The 15,006-nt window shown below is 36.2% G+C and overlaps 1 protein-coding gene across 1 annotated transcript in view; it reads right to left on the bottom strand.

The window, feature by feature from the left end:
* Positions 1-2,292: 2,292 nt before the first annotated feature.
* The window catches only part of HGF (hepatocyte growth factor (hepapoietin A; scatter factor)), a gene marked incomplete at its 5' end in the record, with an annotated part of 44,663 nt that continues 31,949 nt past the window's right edge, over positions 2,293-15,006 (bottom strand). The window contains 8 exons of the mRNA XM_009586863.1: positions 2,293-3,404; positions 5,622-5,767; positions 7,662-7,768; positions 8,501-8,647; positions 9,240-9,314; positions 12,008-12,104; positions 12,580-12,618; positions 13,951-14,090. Coding sequence (XP_009585158.1) covers positions 3,234-3,404; positions 5,622-5,767; positions 7,662-7,768; positions 8,501-8,647; positions 9,240-9,314; positions 12,008-12,104; positions 12,580-12,618; positions 13,951-14,090 — 922 coding nt within the window. The remainder of the gene's footprint in view (positions 3,405-5,621; positions 5,768-7,661; positions 7,769-8,500; positions 8,648-9,239; positions 9,315-12,007; positions 12,105-12,579; positions 12,619-13,950; positions 14,091-15,006) is intronic.

Here is a 15,006-nt window from a genome sequence, read left to right as displayed (position 1 = left end):
CAAGTGAGTAGCTCTGTCAAGTACATTGGCATTACCTGCAGCAAGGGTTTGCAGAATGCCTCGGAGAATTATGAGCTTAAACTAGAAAAGATTTCAGCGGTAGCAGCAAAAATATTCCCAATGAGAGCTACAGTTTCTCTGAGGGTCATGAGGTTTATAAGAGAAAAAGAGATAGGGAAAAAAGCTTTTTTAGGGTTAAAATGTTTTCATTAATGAAAGGAAGAAGCGTCAGCCAGTTCCAATGCCCAAAGAAAATCAGTAATTAAGTCAAACTAACTTCAGTAGCACAAAATCAGTTCTTAGTTTTAATTTCAAAATTTTACATCCAGTTATTACACTTTTCAGAGACCAAGGATTAGTTACAGCAAAGAAAATGAAGATTAAATTCAATGGAGTTTAAGAATGTCCTTAGATAAGAATTTAAGTTCTGTATCCTTTAATTCTAATATGAATAAAATCACATCTATGAAGTAAAGTCCAGATATCACTGAAGTTAGTAAGAGGCTTTGCAACAATTTAGATGGGCACTAGATCAGGTTCCCTTGTTATTACAGAGAGAAAAATGTTAGAACAGTGAAAAAATATCTATAGGGTGTCCTTTCTTAAGAGAATTCTGTAGTTATAACAGTTGCCTGGTACAGTACCATTGGTACCAACAAGAAATATTCACAGGAATAAATGAAGTACAAATTCATTACCACATATCATTAATCTTCTCTTCCCTTGCTCTTCAGATACTCAGGTGCCCTCCATACCGAGATAGGGAGAGCAAGAGCACCTGACAAGCAAGTGCATACAAACATGTTAAGTTCTGGAGCATCAACTCTGCACAATTTATTTTACTGAGGTGCTGCCCAGAACAAACAGGTAAAAATCCTTACACGTTGTCTAACAAAAAACAGTATTTTTATCATATATATATATGTGTATATATATATATAAAAATCACAGTCTTCTGCACAGCAGAAGCTTATAACTAAAATATTTTAGGATTCGATTTTTTTAGATAGACATAACAAAATGCCTGCAAATATAATACAGTGAGCACATAACAATTCTTAGAATACAAAAAGTGAACATGGAATTATATATTTTATCCACATTCTACTTGTGACTGAAAACAAAACTCACTTGGAGTTTTTTAAAAGTCTCTTAAAAAGTTAATCCTTTCAATAAGATATGGTCAGTATATACTTAGTAAGAATACACTCTTCACGTACACGGCAATAATTAACTGTAAATACAACAGGCTAAATCCTGCCCTCTTTAGGCGTGGTAAGTAAGAGAGCCCAAAAGGACCATAAAGCCTTCAGAGGCAGCCAGAATAGGTCGAGACAGACTGTCTGCGTAGCATCCACAACCTCAGATCCGCTGTAGAGAGAAGTTGCATCTTGTCCAAAGAGACTATTTACATCAGGAGGAATTTCAGAAGCTCTGCTTGCTGAAAGACTTCTTCCTATGTGCCAGTAGAATCTGCTGGATGCTTGACACAAATCTCAGCAAGCCAAGCCACTTAAGCATGGGCTGAAACTCATCCCAGTTCACCAGGAGATGTAAGCATATTTGAGTCCCACTGAAGTCAAAGTGCACTGCTGAAGAAAATAATTTGGTGAGTCAACATGAGGGCTGCCTCCCGAGACAGCTCCCCTGAAGTGGTTACTTTCTGCCAGGGCAGAATTCAACCCTGCGTCTTCTGAATGAAATGTCCTTTTATATGTCTACACCATGATGTCAGCTTAGTGGCTATGCAGTTAGATAAGATACGCATACCATACAATTTGCTATTGGAAACATATACAATTACATAGTCACAAGTGAAGTAACAGTGCAGTTACTTATACAATTACATGTACAGTAGTAAAACTAACAATTGGATATATGTTGTATCAATTTTCCAGAAATTACAGGATAATTGGTGCCACCTATAACAACATATTTGTGTAATACTTCCAGCCATACAACTAAATACCTAAAGGAGAACAAGCGCTTTTCATAGATGCTGATTATTTGTTCCCTTTCTCTGTCAACATAAAGGAAAATGATGGTTCTACATACAGGCAGGAAACAAGCTACTAAACTATTGGTGATGTTTTCCACATTACATACAAGATCATATCAATCTTTGCAATAATTTTATTACCCTGAAAGGAATTATACAAAGGAAATAATTTTGTCCAAATCTAGGTAAGTTTTTACTGAAGATCTTAAGTCTCTGAAAAGACTACTAATGTATAACTTACTTTTCCCAGTATTAAGTCTCTCAACCAGGTGCCAGGCTCAACTATTCTTTTTCCTGCTGTAAATACAGAGTTACTTTCATGAAAGTACTAGAATCAACTGAATTTTTAACACTGTTGAGAAAGGTTTGGGCATCTGATTGAAATTTCTTTTAATGGCCAAAGTCTGCCAGTAACTAATCAGGATTAATTTTTCAAACTGTATGAAATACTCTCTTTAGCACTGTAAATTCACAGTTATTTCTGGGACTAACTTTAAACAAACGATCAATAATTTGCTAACCAATCCACTTCTATGTCTCTTCCCTGATCCAAAAGGGTTTTTGAGATATCTGTTAAGGGACCACGTGCACACTGAAGGGACCAAGTGCAGAACTAGAGTCTATAAGCACTGCGTAAAAGGAAGTGATATTGACATCTGTGAGAACTCTGCTTATGGCAGGCTTGTCAAAGTCCATCAATAATGAAAAGATTAATTTCTAAAGAGATTTTTTTAAATGAAATATTGAAATCTTCGACCTCTTATAAGCAGGGAAGAGAAATACGATCATATATGCTGTCCTTGACATATGCATATATCTCTCAGTAGGTCTTTTGTCATATATGAAGAGAAATATATGGCTCATAGAAAGAATAAGATGTGTTAAATAAAACTATAATTTGTTTCTCCTTCTAAGTTAATCTGAAGAGCAGCATAAAAGAGGTCATATGATCTATTTCTACAAAACCATTTATGATCCAGTAATAATATCTTTGCAAAATTGTTTACCCATTCAAGTATCTTCAGGAGATATGTCACCAAACTTGCATATACTGTAAGTCACTCCAACATTTATAAAACAACACTGATAGACAAAAACACTAAAAACACCCATAAATATTAGAAGAAGCTCAACAAACTTGACTATCAAGTAGTTTAAAAATTGTTGATCTTTACATTACACTTTAATTCCATGTTGTCCAAAATCTTTCTTTGAATGGAAGTTGTTGGGTTTTTCAGGGTTTTCTATAGGTCATCATAATCTTGTGTATCCACCGGGAGTAATATGAGACCCGAACAAAAATCCCAGGACGATTTCGAATGGCACATCCGCGACCAGGAACAATGACACCAACTACTATCTTCAGCCTGTTTTGTTCACAAACCAAGGGACCACCATAATCTCGCTAAGAAAAAATAAACATAAAAAATGTCACTTCTCAAAATGCTTCAAGACACAGCTCCCATCTGTCTCCTACTGACTGGTTTCTTTTGGGGATGACCTAGCTCAATGAACAGGCAAAAAAGTTATTCTTGTCATAGGACAAAAACGAGTTTCCAATATGTTTTTCACAACCAGAACTTACGTGAACCAATGTCAAGGTTGGCCTTTGACCTTTGATTGCTTCCTGTGCAAATTAAACCCTGTTATCCATCTTTACATGTGATTCTAGTGACTTCAGACTACCACATCTTACTCTCCTCTTTCAGCTACCTGCAAGCATAATATTTGTTTATGTGCATATAAACCAGATGAGCAGAAAGTGAGTTGACTGATAAACATCTTTGTTGTGATAACAGGCTTTGCATCAAAGACTACTGACAGAGCCAGGTTAATAACTTTCTGTCAGTCAATCATGTTGCAAGGCTCCAGAATGAGAATCTATGTGTAATAATAGACGGGGTGTGTGTGTGTGTGTGTGTGTGCATGTGGAAATCTCAAACATAATAAAAGGTAATATTTTGTGGACATAATTTTGAGACATAACTTGTTAAAATACTCTTTTTCATTATTCTGAGTGAATGAGACATCTATACACCAGTACATGCATTCAGTGAACATTTGAAGTATGACCAATTCAGATCGGGGTCTTATTTAGCACTAAAATATATCCAGTTTAAATTACATCAAAATGGTAATTTAGATATATTCACATAGATTTGGGACTTGAACATAGATACTGAACCTAGCAAACTAGCTGCAAAACTAGACAGTAAATGTTCATATCGGAGAGTGAGACATTGTTTAAAGAAATAAAAGCTGACAATTAGCATTGTATTCTCTCCGGATCACCAGGGAAAAAACAATGCTTGACCTTTATTTGGTTTGGGTTTTTTTTTCTGACTGACAGCAGATTAGTTCCCACATGAACAATGAACTATGTCAGTACCATCAGAGCAGCTCATAAAACACTTTCAGGAGTGGAGTTTCACCTGCCAATCTGATTTTGTTTCTCTGCCTGTTCTCTGCTGACGAAAGTAGCTTCAAAGGGGAACTCAGGGAGCAGGAAGCCATGCAGTGATTAAGACTGATTGCTAATATTAATTCAGTCCATTTCTTCTTGCAGGGGAAAACAAAGTGCAGGATTCCCAGCAGACTTCCATGCAGATGTTTCACTTATAAGCCTTGACATGTCTAAGAGCTCATTTATGATTAAATATTTGATTTTGAAGAAACTACTTTGCAGTAACAAAATGATCCTTTGGAATATTAATAATAAATGGAAGAGGCGTCAGCCTGATGAAGACCTCGTTTCCCCATGGTTTGGTAGTACCTGGGTAGGGAAAACTTCACTTCTTGGTTAACAATCAGTGTTAGAAAATCACTATTCTATTCCAGATATTAAATGAATAATAATACTCATAACTGCCTTCCTTCTAGACATCATCTCACCAGGGAGATTTTCCACACAAAAAATTATATCTTCCTGTAATAAATGATTTACATTTATTTACATTACATCTGAGCATTTCTCCTCAGATGTCTTTTCTCCATCATCAAAACTAGTCCCAAGCAAAACAACTGTATCAAACTATACTTTCACTGAAGTAGTTCTCCTGTCCTGATTGATATGTTGTTCAGGCTTGATTAAGGGAGACCAAATGCTCCAGCCTTCTGACTAATACTGAACCTCAGTATGTTTTTGAATCTTTCTCCTTCTTTCATAACTTTATCAACTCTGTTGAGCAGTGACTTTGTATTTTGCATGCAAGTCTTCATCTAAGTAAGCAGTTAAATTTGCCCCAGCCTTTAGTTTCTACTCAATCAAAATATACTGCTGTTTTAGCACACAGCCTACTTTATCCTTTGTTATACAGAACACAACTTTATCTCAGTCTACAAAAGTGTTTTGTCTCATGAGTATATTTAATGTTCATGTAAATCCTTTATTGGTGTGTTGGTACAGTGAAACTGAAGCAAAGGAACATCTTCCTGCACTCTGGCAGAAAATAGATCACTAGAAACACAAATCATTTTCCAATGCAAAAGATTAAAATAATTTTTTTGTGTACAAGTTTAATGCAGAGAGAATAATTATAAAAAAACTCCAGAAAATTATTTCTGGGAAAGAAATGGCCAGGTTGATGGCTCCTAAGAATGTATTAGGAAATGTAATATTTACCTCACAAGGCCCAGCACCAATGGTTTCAGCTACAGCACAGATTTCTGACTCATTCACAGTGATCTTCCCTTTGAGATATTGGTTGCATTTCTCATTGCCCAAAATAAACAGGTTTGCTACCCGGAGAAGGCCATCATAGTTAATTACTAGGATTGAAAAGAGAATGAGAACTTTATTCTATTTTAGGGAAAAAAAAACAAAAACCTGAAATGCAGTCTGGATAAACTTCCTCATGTAACTTCAGTTACTGTACTTTCTCTCCAGTACTAACATTTTTGTCCAACCTCACTGTTGTCATGCATTTGTCTTCTGGATTTCTTATATTTGCTACAAACGGGATTTGCAAGAAATTTATTTGGTGTGCATGTCTGTTCAGTTCTCTGAGAATATCTGGAGAAGTTTTCTGTATTAGAAGAAAGTGCTGGGTAACTGGGTTTACTCTACAATCCACCACCAGCTTGTCCCATCACGTCACAGGAATCAGAAAAAGTGAGCCTCAGAATGGTGTCACTCCCATCAGTGGAGCGAGGATTTTGGTCCCTGCCTTAAACACAAGTTAATGTGTAACAGTGCCTGCCATGGCCTAGGGAAGGACGTGTGACTTGAAAAATACTGTAGCAGAGCAGAGTTTTTCTCCTTCTGTGCTGGCTCAGCTACACTGAATGATTTTGTGCCTGCAAGGGCAGAGCCACAGCTTTGTGCAATCTCCATTCATCAGTGTGAAGGTCAGGAAGCAGGAGCCCTGTGGAGCTTGCTCTTGTTCTACATGTCGAAAGACAAGTCTGTACAAGCTGCAAAGATAAATAAAGGGCCTGGACCTGCCTGTTCCCTGCACAGCCATCAAAAGAAAATGCCAAGCTTACCCTTCACTGAATTGTTATCCTGCTTTCTTGAATACAAAAAAATGGATGTAACACTTCTTCCTTCCCTGACAAGGATGCTATGAGGATTTTATTAAGTAGTGCATAAAATATAGCACAAAGTCCTTGGATGACAGATGTTATGTATTTACTGTATTACATAACCACGACATTGCAAATTCCTTATCAGTTCTCTTAAGCTAAGCTTTCCTGTGATGCTGCACCGTGCTCCAGCCTGACTTCCCTGTCCCCCAGACAGCCATTCCCTGCCGAGGATGGCTAATATGGCCATGCTGGGAACATCAAAGGCAGTCATCTGGGAGAGGGCTGGTACGGATTACTTGCCACCCACAAAGAAATGCGGAGTAATGGTTACAAGGAAGAGCGCCTCAGAATTACAGTCTAGTTTCTGCTCTGCTTCCAGGACAGCGTGAGTATGTTGCTGCTGCTTACTCAGGGTCTGTGGCAAAATGACATTTGAGCACAGTAATTATTGGAGTAATCATTGTCAACTGGCAGCTATTAACTTTATCATCAACACATAATTAGCCAGATATAGTATTTACCAGACTAAATAAATGTCTGTTCTCCCACATATTTGTATTTACTTCACACAAAAACTGTGTTTAATAAACATTAGTAAGGTTGCAAAGTCAAGTACTCAAAAGTTAGGAAATGCCAGACTTAGGGTTGCCTGTGCATCCTTAGTTCACTGTCTTTGTGTATGTTAATATATCTTTGATTACATGATTTTGTATTAGTTTTTCCACAGGGCAGCTTGCTTTGGGATACAGAAAGAGACTGCTCAAATAGATGAATCGGAATTTTTCAAAAAAGAGTTAGAACTCTGAAAAAAAAAAATTCTGCCAGATTTTTTAAACATGTAGAACAGTATTTTTCTCTAGTTCATTCTTTGAAATGTTTGAATCATTTTGCTTGTCACCAAAACAAACAAACAAAAAAAGGATGGACTAGTAGAAAATATTTCGTGTTAAATGATCTAAATGATCTTCGATAAAATGCTCAAAGATTTACAAATTCAGAAAAAAATTAATACTGTATTTTATAACAAAAAGTGTTGGACAACCGTGGCATCAGGCAATACCAGCAGCCTCACCTATATGACAAGAGGAAGTAAGCTGTCAACGTATTCATTTAGTTTTTAAAAATAGTTTCTTACATCCAGTGTATCCCCATCCATAAACACTGCAACTGGTCTTCTCTGGAATGGTACATCCAGAAATGGGCAACCGGATTATTTCTACAAAATTTGTCAATATGGCAGGTCTGAAAAGAGAAAAAAAATAATAAATATAATGGATTTTACTTAACCTTCTAAAATGTATCTTAAAAATGACGTTAAATCTATTATAGACGACAGCAAAGAAAAACTGTGCCAATTCTTTTCCTTTCTTTTCCACCTTTGAAGAATATGGTGGATTCTTCTGCCTATTTTTTGTGCTACAGCTGTTAACTGTCAAAAGATTTCTTGAAATGCTGTCACCATTTTAATGTTACTTAACTCAGGTTTTCATCTTAAAAGTAAGTAATGATGGCATTTCATTTGAATATACAGTTTTGCTAATATGGAGAAAGTTTGAAAGCTCATATATACACAAGGATCTCAATTACAATCTGGTGCTTATTCTATAAATTAAAACCATATACTAGTTAATGTGGGTTGGTTTTTTTTGTGGTTGTTTTTTTTTTTTTTTTTTTTAAAAAAAAAAAAAAAAGAAACAAACCCAACAGAAAAAACTTCCCAACAAACCTAAACTTGGTTATCAGGAAAAAAATTGTAGGCACAATTTTTCAGAAGTAACATCTGTTTTCTTAGTAAGGTAGATGAACCTGCATTTCTGCATATATCAAGTAAAATTTCTTACAATTGGAAGTTTACCCTATGGAGGCATCATCTGCAGTATCAGAGACAGTAGAGAACTGAATTTGCAAATCTTATTTAGGAAGAATCTCATTCATCAGTTGAAAATCCAGGAATTGGTAATAATAGCTACTAACCTGCTAAGTTTCAGCAAGACCAAATCTGACCCTGCAGGGCCATATACCAACTGGGAGATATTCAGAACTTGTCTATGCTTCTCCTCTCCCTTTCCTTTGATATTATGGACTCCAAGCCAGGCTTTGTAGTCTTTCAAATCTTTGTACCTATATGAGGCAAAGTTGGTTAGGATTTTATTGAGTGTATAATAAAATAACTCAAAAAACTCTGCTTGATATGATTATGCTAGAAGACCTTAACTATTACCCTTCACCAGAAATGGGTTTATGCTGCCAACTGCTATTCCAAAATCAACATGCTTGGATGTAAGTTTTTGGTCTGAAGCCACTACATAATTTTGTCTTTAACTGTTACTAAAATCTAATTTTTTTTTCCTAATATATCCAAACATTTAGATCCTTGGACAGTAAAACCTTTGAACTTTCTGACATTTACCCAAGTTTTCTATTTTATTCTGTCCAATTAAGCAGAAGCATGAGATTATTTTCATAAAGAGGCAATTGTCTAACCATTACACTTGGAAAACATATTTATACTTCTTTGTAACATAGCCAGAGCTCTTTTAGATTAACAACAATAATAACAGAAAATACCAAGGTCCCACAGGACTTTTACATCAGTAAAGCAGTGCTAAAGCCAAACAGGAGGGAAGAATGCTGCATTTAAGTTGAAGAAATGTGCTGATAAGTTCCCGAAAATAGATGTATTTCAATATTGCAAAGCTACAGACTACCGTACCGAGAAGGGAAGCACTGCCTTGCTGTTAGAACCCACTCTTCCTTTACCAAAGTACCTCCACAGATATGCTTATTCCTGGAGACAAAAAAGAAGAAAAAGAAAAAAAAAAGTTATAGTGTTAGTTTCTATGTAGTCAAAATCTTTAAAGAGTACTTTTGCTCCCCAGTATGTTTGCCGGTGAAAGGTGGCTGACTGACAGCCTGCAAAAACATGTCTCTGTCCCTTTGCTCTACAGCTTCAACACTGATAGTAGCATGACTTTGCAGAGATTTACTCCAATGTGTATAAACCAAGAGGAAAGAGAAATTCAGTTACTCTGTTCATTTAGTGGTTTCAAAGTTGAATTTATAATAAGAGACTTAATTAAAAAAAAAAAAAAAAAAAAAGGCAAGCTAAATCTTCGTAATAGGAACTGGACTGAAACATTCAAGCAAGTCCCCAAACTGCCACCAGATGTAAACAAAATTTGGTCATTATTCATGTAGGTATTATTCAAAGCATTGACCCTGAGGTGGAAAGTTCCTATTTGATTACCAGCCCTGTGAGATTTCTGTCCCCACATACTTCAGTTGGAAGCAATCTGCAATGTATGACATCCTACATGTGATTATAGAAAAGCTGCAGCATAATATATCAAGTAAAATTAAAGCAATTAAGCATGGCAGTTCTTTCAAAAATAAAGATGACTGTGGAATGCAGATTAATTAGTTTCCTTCTTTGTGCCTCCAAAATCACATTTATTTTCTGCAGCTCTTTGGAAAGTGAATCAGAATTGTCAGCAATTTGGGAAAAGCTTAAAATCTCACAATTTATAAATTCAAATTACACAAATGTTCAAAGCTTTGCAAAGAACTGCTGGAAGGAGCCCAGACTCTATATGGAGTTCAAAGACAGCAGAATAACACAGATGCTTGCCTCCTTTTTTTTTTTTTTTTTTTTTTGATTGTATTTTGGTTGAGGAACAAAATATCTGGTCCAAAAGGATGGATTCTTCTTAAAATATAGATTCTGCCCAGTTTTGTTATAAAAATGTCACAATCAGGGGTATAATGTTCTTGCATATTATGTTTACACCACTAATTATCAAAAGGAATTTACAAGATCGCATCATCTGCTTTAGAAGATTGCCTAGGAAGGTTAAACTTATTATTTAAATGTGGTACAAATTCAGAGATGATTCCATGAAATAGCTTAAATTCATCCAAATATACTTAAATATACCTGATAACAGAATTTGGATTGGATATATAAGAAAATATGCCATTGATTAATTTAACATTCAGAGGTGGGCCTTGGCTGCCAAGTACGAATACAAATTTCTAAGTATCACTAGGCCTTTACCATTCAGACATAGCAATTCCATTTTGAGGTGTACAGTTAGCTTTTTGCAGAAAGTCCTGAAGTCATTAAGATTTTGTTTCAGACAACATTCTGTTTGCTTCCTTGGTAACAATACAAAATAAAACTATGTTTTTATGCCCACATGTAGTACTTAAAAATATATTTTGCTGTTGGAGAGTTCCAGGAATCCCTTTTTCATAAAATAATCTGCAATCATTTAAGCACTCATCTGTTTAACGGAATTTTGTTGCATAGCACAAAATCCAGGTTCAACTACCTTAATATCCGCTATTTAAATTTTAGGCACCCAGATGTAATTCACCTTACCTGTCTAAAAGTTCCTCAAACATCAAGACTGCTTTAAAAATAGTGGAAAGATAAGCTTTTCCAGAGAGTGATTCAGCCCTCTTATCTGGATATTTAGTCTAGGAATAGAGTGGTGTTCCTCTAGAAATGTCTTTCTGGAGCACCTGTTAGACTTTCAGAAAGGTCTAGTTCTGATTGGAGCTCACAAGGTGCAAAGATTACCAAGGATGGGAAGGACCCCCAAAATTTCTCTAGCAATGAAGCAATATAGAAAATAGGCATTTCATCTTTTCCTTTACTCCAATTTTTCATTTAGGACCTACTTTACAACACAGTTTTAAGAGATGACGAATAGTAAGCTAATAGAAGTGAGCTGTACTTTAGTCTGTACCAGCAGACAAAAAAGACATTTTTTTACTTTCTTTTTTTTCATGATAGAAGATACAGGGCTGATGCATGAGATATATCTCCTGTTATACATTAATGATTCACGCTTCCAGCTGATGAGTTATGAATCAGAGTAATGAACGTAGGAAACAGTAATTCTGTGTTCTGGCTTTTACAGAGTAGCAAAGTAAGATCTGCCATAATGTAATACACATTTCCAGCTGTACATGTTAAAGTCTTGTTTTACAGAATGAAAAGGATTTCCCTACTTATTTTTTCAATACAGAATACATTTCAATTGCATGCAATGATATGAGCAGAAAGCTAAATATGACACAGGTATAAACCCAACACTTCAAAACTAAATGCACTGCTGTTAAAATGAAAATATTGATATGAAACTCAATTTTTGTGTAATAGCCTCTAAAATAAACAGCTAAATGCTGGATGCTAAGCCAATGTTATGAAAAGGTCTGCAGTAGCTAACTGAAAGACCAGAACACTATGAATGCTTTACAAGCTCATGTGTGTAAGTTAGTGATAGTCAAAATATAAATATTTCACTGACAGAGTGAATACTGTGGAATCACCTGATGTTCCAGGAATGTTGATTTTCTGCTTTTACAGAATTTAACTGCAATCTAGAAGTATTCTTATTATGGTCAACATCTTCTACAGTTCCAAAACAAATATCCTAGTAGATGTATTGTCTTTCTAATCACAGTGATAGTTACCTGTATGTCAAACTAACCACCCATCCTTCGTTAGTTTGTGTTGGGATTCCATTTACAACTCTCAAATGTTTTGTTGAGGCACAAGGAATGACAGTATCTGAAAGCAGGTCCAGAGATCACATTTTACTAAAAACAGCGGTAGGAAACCTGTACAGTTGCACATAAGGACCACAAGAAGATCAATATTTATTGCGGATTAACTTTCCTGTGCTAATGAATTATATTTCTAGAGCATCAAAACTACTTCACTGAAGCTGGGTCAGTCTATATAAATATTCATAGGGAATATAAGATACATATATTTAAATAGATTTTTGAGATTTACGTAGTTTAAAGCAAACATTGAAAATCGTTACCATATCTCACCACTGGCAACACAGGACAGTGAGAACAGATAAAGGAGTGTAATAAAGCTAGTCTACATTTTCCTCTTCTAAAAGCAATTTTTCCCAAGCTGTATCGGTTTTTTGTATCTTTAACCAATCTTTCTCTTGTTTCCCAATTGGAAAGAAATGACTAGTCTTAGAGGATACAATACATGCACTGCACAGTGCATCTGCAAATTTACTTACCATCCAAGCTGGTTGTAGTAGGAGTTGTATCACCTTCACCTAGACAGACACATAAGATATCCATAATACAAAATTAAAACACATCTAAAATTGAATACAGTAAATATATACATGTATAGTACAGTTTGAAGAGACCAGTTAAAGGCACCAAGTAAGTACACTTGGGAACTGCCAGCACTTTGTCTGTACTGGTTAAGCTGGTTATCAGTACCTGAGTGAGCTACTGGTAGTTTAATACTAGTCCATACAAGTCACAATTGTAAAACAGACATATTCCAGCTCTGGAGTTTGATTCCAGAAATAATAATACTCACCATTGCTGTATACCCTACAAATGTTTGCTGTGAATATTTCCTTAGGAATTCATAGATCCAGACAATGAACTCAGAGTGAGTGAATAAAATTTGTATTTCTTCAGCTGTTGTTCTTTATCTATATTGACACAAATAAACTTTTGCACAGTTTGTTTACTCTTCACATAGATGCCAAAATATCACCTGAGACTTCAAATATCACCTCTTAGAGATGCTGCAGTTCAGACTATGAGGAAAAGCAGCAGATTGCTGCTAGGAATGAATGTAACATTATCCTTAATCTCGAGAGATCACAGACGTGCATTCAAAAGTCTGCTTTACCATTTAAATGTTCTCCCAGGATATACAGCATGGTGATTTAGAAATAAGAATTGAAGAGAAAAATTTTGAACATAAATGTGAATTATACATTTTTCGGCATAAATCTATCTTTTTCCATTTAACATCAGTTTATTACTGAATTCCCTAGGATTTTTAATTCTGTTTATTTAAGTTCTTTAGATTTTAACATGCAGCTTCGGAGGAGTGATGTTTCTAATTCTTGCCAGGAGTTAAATCATCCCATAAACATCCGAAAGCAGAATCTAAACTATATAGCACATATATACTTCAGCATACATATAATGAGTTATCCTAACTTTACAAACAAATACAGATCACATAAAGAGACTTGTAGCACAGAAGATAACTGTCCCTGGGTTTCTTGAGGCCACAGCCAGCATTCTGACCACTAGACAATTCTTTGTCTCCGTCCAGCCCTCATTCAATAGCTAGATCTGTTGGAAAATGTTTGACCATCTGTAATAGCCCTTTTATGCCCCTGCTGTATAAATAAGCCTTGAAATCTCCAAGCTGGTCAAGGAAAAGGACCCCTTGTTCATATATTGCACAAGCAGCTTCTGTCCATTCCTTCTCAGTCATGCACAATTGATTCTTGATAGAATTACACATTTTCTGCTGCCACAAGTGACAACAGAAAGGTATGCATACGCGTGTGACACCATGGCTTCACTGGGACTGCACAGTTGACAATGCCTGAGGCATACCAAGTACTCACATCGAGAAATAGGGCAGTAATCCCAGGGAACGAGAGGATCATCTGTGTAACACCAGGGACCATGAAAATCATCATCTGGATTGCGGCAATAGTTTTTCTTCAGTTTACTAACATCTGGTTCTCTGAATATTTGTATATGCCTACAGGGAAAAAAAAATTCAAAGTGCTGAAAAGCTTTATACTATAGCCCAAATTTTCAAAGGTTAAATGTTGCTTTGCTCCACATTGTAATATTAGCTGATTGAGAAGCCTACAGGTCAGGGTTTAGGGCTGGTTAAAATCAAAGGGAAGATGAGACCCAAATATTTGCTGGATCTGGGTCCAAGTTTCCTCTGGTTGGTATTTTAAGCACTGTGTCCACTGGACAGCTGGGAGGTTTCTAGATCTCCCACTCAAGCTAAAATCCCTGGACACCCTGAAGAGGGATCTTTACACTGATTATTTTTTTAGCGTCTGTGTTGCCCTCAGCAACTCTGCAGGCCTCTCTGGGAGCACAGGTACGCTTCTCCCTGCAGATTAACAGTTAGTACAAGGGAACATTGAATCTGCAAAGAAAGCTGAATCTCAGGCAAAGGAAAGACAAATGCAAGAAAGTTAGCAAGACTGAGTAGCAGGCAAGGAGAGGGATGAATGGCTCAAACTGCAGTGAAAGGTCACCTAAGTTGCAAACCTACACGAGGCACTTTAAAGGTGAAAGTTTGGGGTGACAATCTGAAGCAGAGCAAGCTGTTTATTTCTGGCTTGTCAGACAAAAGCATACAGGCTTCCTAAGTTACAGCTGCACTGTCCTTTTAGTGCATAACCAACCATCCATGCTGCTTCTAGCACATCCATAACAAGAGTAACTGCTGAAATGAGACAGATAACTCCCCAAAGAAGTTCCCAGGTGGAAAATTTGTGGGAGTAAGAGAAGAAAGGCTGTTCTGTGCTCAAGACTGCATCAAGCATCCAGTTGGTTCAAGCTGTCTCATTCACAGCTAATTGAAGACTTATCAGAGCTCTCAGAAGTCATGAACTTAAACCTCTGCTTCCCTGACATGGACAGGACACTGGAAT

This window comes from Fulmarus glacialis, unplaced genomic scaffold, assembly GCF_000690835.1.
Source record: "Fulmarus glacialis isolate BGI_N327 unplaced genomic scaffold, ASM69083v1 scaffold2081, whole genome shotgun sequence".
Classification (NCBI taxonomy): Eukaryota; Metazoa; Chordata; class Aves; order Procellariiformes; family Procellariidae; genus Fulmarus; species Fulmarus glacialis.
The sequence above is the reverse complement of the archived record's forward strand: the minus strand, read 5'-3'. Positions and strand labels throughout refer to the sequence as shown.